The 7,291-nt window shown below is 58.2% G+C and overlaps 1 protein-coding gene across 1 annotated transcript in view; it reads left to right on the top strand.

Moving 5' to 3' along the window:
• The window catches only part of LOC112117716 (metal transporter CNNM4), a 51,262-nt gene extending 46,633 nt beyond the window's left edge, over positions 1 to 4,629 (top strand). Inside the window, exons 6-7 of the mRNA XM_024215758.2 lie at positions 1,167 to 1,348; positions 4,335 to 4,629. Of these exons, the coding sequence (XP_024071526.2) occupies positions 1,167 to 1,348; positions 4,335 to 4,541 (389 nt within the window). The 3' untranslated portion in view covers positions 4,542 to 4,629. The remainder of the gene's footprint in view (positions 1 to 1,166; positions 1,349 to 4,334) is intronic.
• Positions 4,630 to 7,291: the final 2,662 nt, after the last annotated feature.

The raw sequence follows: 7,291 nt of genomic DNA, 5'->3' as shown, positions 1-7,291 counted from the left end.
AGGGCGGCCGGAGCCCGGGGGGGAGGGCGGCGGGCCCCAGCTGGGGCTCGCCTCTCCCCCCCGGCGGCCAGAGCGCAGGCCGGCGGCCGGGGGGAGGGCGGCGAGCCCTGCTGTGGCCCCGCTCTCCCTGGGGGCCGGAGCGCTGCGCCGCCGCCCCCCTCCAGGTGCCGCCCCAAGCACCAGCTTGGGTGCCTGGTGCCTGGAGCTGGCCCTGCCCCTGTCCCTTCCCATCTCCTCCCTTGGGGTCCCTGAGAGAAACAGATACCCTACACCCACACACCGGGGATTCCCTCCCCGTGATCCCCCAGCACCTGCAGCCAGGGCCCCCCACCTCGGGCAATGGGGAGGGGGAGGCTGGGGCTCCGGCAGAGATTGGTTCCCAAAGAGGGGGATTGGGGCGTGGCTGGAGGGAGCTGGGGAGGGGGAGAGCTCTGAAGCTTTCACCCTCTTGGGGCCCTGACTCCTCGGCCCCACTGCCGGAGCTAGTGCAGGGGCCAGGTGGGCGTCTGTCCAGGGTGGCCGGACCCCTGGTCAGATTTGTGCTTGAGTTCCAGGGGGTTCCAGGGTCAGTCCCCAGGCTAGGCTCTAGCACTGTCCCTACCCTGGGAATGGGCTGCTCCCTCCTGCCTCGCCTGGGGTTTAACCTACACCCAGGGCTGAGGAACACAGCAAAGCCAGGTGACTTTTGGTTACTGTAGGTCCTACATGTAAACAAATGCACAGGTGCACCGGGCCCTGGGCAGGGGGAGCCCTCGGGGGCAGTGCCCTGAGCTGGGCAGGGCTGTCGGGGAGGAGCGGGCGGGGGGGCAGCAGGGGATGTTTAGATCGGAGTCTCGGTCATGTGCCTGGGGCTCGGCTGGCCCCAAACCTGGCCTCCAGTGGTCCGTGTGCAGCGAGCTGGGGGGTCTCAGCCCCGCTCCCAGCGGAGGTCTGAGTGAGAGCAGGGTGGCGCTCACCCCACCCAGCAGGGCCTCCGCGGGCCAGGGACTGAGCAGTGGGGGCCCTTTGGGACTGGCCGGGGCTGGATGGCAGGTGCTGGCCACGCATCAGCACATGGGCATGGAGCAAAGGGGCTTAGAGCCGGGCCCAGGGCGGGTGAGGGGGGGATCTGGTGGGAGCGGGCAGGAGGGGGGTTCCCAGCTAACCGTGCCCGTGTCTCTCTGCAGAGCTGCGCTCCCCGTCCCACATGAACAGCCTGAACCGCTCGGCTTCGCTCAACAACCCTGAGCGCTCGGACGCCATCTCCTCCCCCATCAGCGGCAGCAGCAACCAGCTCAACGTGGGCACCAGCCCCCAGTACATCTCCGACTTCAGCGTCCGCGCCCTCATGGACCTGCAGTTCGTCAAGGTGAGGCCAGCTGGGTTGAGCTGCAGGGGAGGTGGGGGCTCGGTAGGGAGCGCTGTCCTCGGTGCAGCACTAGGGGGCGCTGTGCTGCTGTCAGATGAGACATAGACCCAAGGCCCTGAGCGTTTGCAGAGGCGGAGATCTCAGGGCATGGCCCAGTTCCTGTTTGGCTTTTCTACACTGAGCCTCTTTGAACACCCCTCTAGCATCTGCTGGATGCTGTCGTCTCCTTTGTCTGGGGTAGCATTGCTGTGTGCAGGTTAGCTGCTTCCCAGCCCACCCCAGAGATGGCTGTGGCCCCGGGCTGGCTTGTGGCCCCAGATGAGGTGTTCTGGAAAGCGATTGGGTCCCCCAGATGAAACGTGTTTTGTACAGGCCAATTACAGTGCACTCCCTTTATAAGAATTACCAATACAAGAACCAGCCGCATATAGTGATTAAAAAAAATTGAACAAGCTCCTTCCTATAACCATGCTAAAGTACTCCGCTTGTCAGACTCAAGCGATCCGCTGATCAGACTCATTTCGGGGCAGAATGACTGCATGTAATCCCATACTCAAGTGCAACGACGTGTAATAAGCCAGCAAAGCTGTTTTGAATTTGAATTTGTTCACATCTCGCATTGCTGGGCACGTAGCCTGTGTAAAGGAAAATCCCTGGGTAGAATAACCAAGTTGTGCCGTTTATGTGAGAGTCAACATTGCAGGAAAAAGAAAGACGCTTTCTGCAGATGAAAACCGCCACCTTCCCTAGTCTTCCCAAGACCAGCCAAAGAGACGCAGCTCAGAAATTGGGCATTCCACAACTGACATTGTCTAAGCTTCTCAGAGACAGGGAGAGCATCATACAAAACGAAGGAGACAGAAAAAGACTGTGGTCAGGCAAGGAACCTGTGGTCGAGGAGGCGCTTATAAAGTGGATCAGAGATGCCAGAGAGAGAAATGCCCCCCTAAGTGGGCTGTTGGTGATGTAGAAAGCAGAAGAACTAGTGGTGACCCTGGGCGTTACCACCTCGAAGGCCAGCAGTGGCAGGTGTGAGCGCTTTGAGAAACGAGAGGGGATTGGTTTTAGACAGTGCGTGGAGAAGTCAAAGCCGCAGACATTAGGTCATGTGAAGAATGGTTAGAAAACAAGTGGATCAAAATGAGATGTGACCTCGTGGAAGAAAACATTTGGAAAGCAAATGAAAGTGGAATTGACTTTCGAGCCCTGCCTGGTGGCACTTTCACCTTTAAATCAGACAATAAAAAAGGAGGAAAGTCATCTAAAGACAGGATTACTGCTCGGTTCATCTGTTCCGTGGCTGGTAGGGAAAAGGACCTTTTCATCCTTGGGAAAAGTCAAAACCCAGGTGTGAGACGTATTCCAGTCCGCTCCGTTTCCAGTGCACCTGCCTAGATGATAGGTAAGTGGGATCGAAAGTTGGGCCAGGAAAGGAGAAAGATTCTGCTACTTGTGGACATCTGCCCAACCCAGGTGAGGAAAGATGTAGCACTGAGGAATATCCGCTGTGAATTCCTCCCAAGGAACACAACTTCTACCCTTCAGCCACGTGGCCCGGGAAGTATCCGAACTGCCAAGTGTATCGCAAGCGAATGGTGTTGCACCACATGGATGATGAGAACCAGAAAGCGGCTGCTGGGAAGCTCAGTCTTTTAGGTGCCATTCTAGTGCTCACAAAGGCCTGGTCTGACGTCGGTGCTTCAGCAATCTGGAATTGCTGAGAAAAAGGAGGTCTGGTCACAGCGGAAGTAGTTGTTAACCCCCCGAATTTGAAGAGTGGCTAGCCATCGGTGGGTGTAACGCAGCCGGCCTCTGATGAGGACGTTGCAGCTGAAATCAGAGACCGATTGGAAGTGAAACCCAAAAATGATGCAGAGGCGGACTCTGAATGCAACAAAAACTTAGACAAATGGCCTGCGGTCCAGGGGCTGCAGTGATTTTAACCTCCTACGTCACCCTGAAAAGGAGGTTAACAAGGGGGTGGATCGTGCCATGATCCAGGGAATACAGGACAAGTTTGTAGTCAAACGGTGATTGTGCCACTGCATTGTACATTCCCAGGGCCAGACACTCCACTCCGGTGACGGACGGTGACACCCCGAAATGAATCTGAATGTGAGCCAGTACTGTTAACCAGTCCGTTCGGGTGTTTTACATGGACAGTTGTGCGGTCACACTCAGTGTACTGCGCTTCCATATGTTAGGGTTGTTGCAGTTTGAGAGATTTTTAAGATGAGTATCTTTGGCTCCGTAAGAGGTGTGTAGCTCCTCAAGCTTACACCGGCTGCAGTTGTAACATGCTGCACAGTCGTAATACAGTGATTGCCTTGAACAAAAGCACCAGCTAAATGATTGGGTAATTATAACGTCTCGCTCAGTTGGAAAGTTGGTGTGGTTTTGTTCCATGGTGAATATGTTGAAAGTCTAAAGAATTCAGTGATGGTAAATGAGACATTTCTCAATTGGGGGTGAAAAAAGCCGGTTGTTTAAAACATAACGGCCGATTTCATCCATTCTTTGCAATTCCGCTTGTAAGAGTCAAGTACTTATAAGAATCAAATTGTCCAGCACGGATGTGATTCTTATGAAGGGAGTGCACTGTATTATCATACTTGTGGGGGGGAGGGGATGGCCAGGGCATGCTGGGATCTGTACTCTCAGGTGTGGGACGGTGTGGTGGAGCATTGCATGTTGGGGTCTGTAGTCTCAGGTCAGGGTGGGACAGTCAGGATGGAGCATGGCATGCTGGGATCTGTAGTCTCAGGTCAGGGTGGGACGGTCAGGATGGAGCATGGCATGCTGGGATCTGTAGTCTCAGGTCAGGGTGGGATGGTCAGGATGGATCATGGCATGCTGGGATCTGTAGTTGGTGCCGATCTTCTATATTTAAGATGGCGATAGCCACAGGCCACGCTCTGGAGCTCGGCTGGGCCAGCCGGGCTCATCTCGCTGGCTGACCACATCTGCCCCTCTCCCCCCGCTGCAGATTACGCGCCAGCAGTACCAGAACGGCCTGATGGCCTCGCGCCTGGACAGCTGCCCTCAGTCTCCGGACAGCAGTGCCCCCAAAATGGACACCAGCTTGACGGAAAAGACGGAGCCCTCAGTGGCCGACGAGACCACCAGCCTCCTGAACGAGAGGAACTGCCTGAACCGCAGGAGCAGCCACAGTCCCCAGGAGAACTCCATCTGAGCCTGGCACCAGGGCACCGGCCGGCGCCCCCGCCAGGACACTTCGCACCCTTCGGGGTGGGGAGCCTTCCCCCGCGTCCAAATAGCTCTGTCTAGAGATCCCCCCCCTCTATGAGACACTTTGATCGCCCGGGGCAGCCCTTGCTGCAAGCGTTGGTGAGGATGTGGGTTCGTGGCACCGTGGCCACGCCGGGATGCAAAAGGGAATCCCCCACCCCTTCCCCGAAAATGGGCCCTGGAGCTGTTGGATCCCAGGGACCGACTTTACCTCGGCCTGGACCAGGCATGGACTAGGGGCAGGGAGGGTCACTCTGCCGAGGATTTATAAAGGGAACCCATTGGCTGCTGTTTCTTAACTGGCTTTTATTTAAATGAATAAAGATGGAAACAAAGGGACGAGCTCTCAAACCCCAGGCCGTGCTGGGAGTGCCCCCGCCAAGAACAGCTACGCTCGCCCGCTTGGCGCCTCAGCATGGCCCCTCGCACTCCCTCCCAGCATGGCCCTGTTCCCACCCCCAGTCCAGCAGCAAAGCAGTCCTGGCCATGCAGCCTGGGGAGGGAACAGCCATCGGCCCGGGCAGCAGCTGCCGGATGTGGGAGTCGCTGGCCCAGCTCAGGGAGCCTTGGTGTCTCATCGGTTTCTTTTTTTTTGTTGCCGGGTGGTTGGAAGTTCGGAGCAGCCAGCACTGAAGCCAGTTACAATCAGGGTGGTTGGAACCCATCCAACCCGGGCACTGGCCTTGCAGCACTCTTCGTGTATCCGTGTCCTTTGGTGCGTCTCCGAGATGGAGCCCAGCACGTGCCCAGGATTCAGCTGGGGGTCGAGGGGCCAGGCTCCAGGGGTACGTCTCACGCCAAGCACTGGATGCGGGCACTGCTGAGTGGAGTGGTGGCGCTGTCTGGGATTCTGCATCGCTTCAGCGGCCCTGGTGCGGGTAGCGTTGTGAGCGCGGGTGTGAATGGGGCTGGGTGGGAGTGGAGGGGCCAGGCCATTGGGGCGGTCAGTGAAAAGCCCCTTCCGGACGACATGGCTTGTGAGGGGCCTGCTGGTTTTGTCCCTGCCTGGCCAGATTCTGCTCTTGCCTGCGCAGGGTTTGCTGCATCAGTGGGGTATTCTGTGCGTTGGGACAGACACCTGGGCTTCTCCACCCGCCTGGCCAAGAGAGACAAAGGGACCTCATTCAGCTCTCATTTGCGCCAGCGTAAATTCAGATTTACTCTGACTCACTAGCTGAGCCCGATTGACACCGGAGTAACAGAGCAGTGGGGCAGCCTGTGTCTGCGTGAGACAGCAGAGACCAGAGCAGTTTAGCTTGTCCCTTCCCACGGGCTCAGGGAACCCTGTCTGTGTCCCCGTGGCTGCTGCCTGGGCTAGCCGGGAGCCCTGGCCTGGGGGCACCGCTGGGGAGAGAGGGCTGGGCAGGGAATGTGACTGGGAGCGCTGTCCTACTCAAACCAGCCTCGCTTCTGAGCAATAACCGCCCCAGGGATGCTCCTTGGCGGGGCAGGGCAGTTGGCTATGGGGAGGGAGGGGCGTTTAGCTGGTGAGGTTGTGGCGTGGGGGGGCAGCTGGCTGAGGGGGACCATGGTGGGGGCGGGCAGTTGGCTAAGGGAGGGATGAGGTGGTTGGCTGAGGGGGACCGTGGTGCGGGGGGGAGGGACAGTTGGCTGGGGGAGCTGTGGGGGGGGCAGTTGACGGGGGGGCTGTGGCATGGGAGGGGGCAGCTGGCTGGGGGCGCAGTTGGCTGGGGGGGGCTGTGGCATGGGGGGGAGCAGCTGGCTGAGGGAGACCATGGTGTGGGGGAGGGCAGAGCCCTGGCTGGGGCTGGGGCTGGGGCTGGGGGCCTGACCTCTCCGGGGTGCGGGGGTTGCGTGGGAGGCTTGCTGTGGGGGAGCTGCTGGAGCTGGCTGGTTCGCACTCCCCATTGACACACCAAGGGGCAGGGGGCCGACAGACACAAGCCGGCCCAGGGGCACAGCCTCTCAGTGGATCCAGGTCTTCCCACCAGGGCATAACTGCTCCGCTGGGGGGACGGGACGGGATGCCAGAGCCCTGGGTCCCTCTGTCCCTGCCCACAGCCCAGTGCTAGGACGGCCTTTCTGGCCCAGGGCCTCCTGTTTGAACTCCAGCCCACTGGCTGTTGGGCCACGTCCACTCTCTATTTTCAACCAAAGATCCGGGCAATCCACCCTGGAGTTCAGGCAACCCCCTTCGGCAGTGCAGTGAGCAGAGATGCTCAGCCCCTGGCTCTGGCTGGCCTACACTGAAAGGGGAAGAGCAGGGTGCTCTGGGGGGGGCAATCACTACATCTGGGCATCAGCAGAAATTAAATGTAATTGTTAATTTGTAACGCTTCTCAGCAGCCTCATGGAGCTGGGGGGGGAGGAAGTTGGACAGATCTGTGTGGTTTTAAGGCAAATTTTAAAGAAACGGTTGGGTTCATATATTTCCAGTTGCTTAAATTAACCATAAATATACAGCTATGTAATGAGTTATAGGATGTAACTAAATCTGCACTTCCACTCCTCAAAGTGACTTGGTCTGAGCGGGATTCGGTGATTCCTGCTTTGGCTCAGTCTCCAGATCAGATCTGCGTTTAGGCCACTCCAGGGCGGACAGCAGAATGAACACCTAGTCCACGAGAGCTGGTGCCCTGGTTGTCAGTGCTGCAGTGTTTGATCAAATAAGCGCTCCAGCCGCAGCCGCTGAGATGTTTATGGAATTGTTCACCTCGCAGGGGGAACTCGCCT

This window comes from Terrapene carolina, unplaced genomic scaffold, assembly GCF_002925995.2.
Source record: "Terrapene carolina triunguis isolate 2854851 unplaced genomic scaffold, T_m_triunguis-2.0 Scaffold49, whole genome shotgun sequence".
Taxonomy (NCBI): domain Eukaryota; kingdom Metazoa; phylum Chordata; order Testudines; family Emydidae; genus Terrapene; species Terrapene triunguis.
Note: the sequence above shows the minus strand (reverse complement) of the source record. Positions and strands in the feature narration are given on the sequence as shown.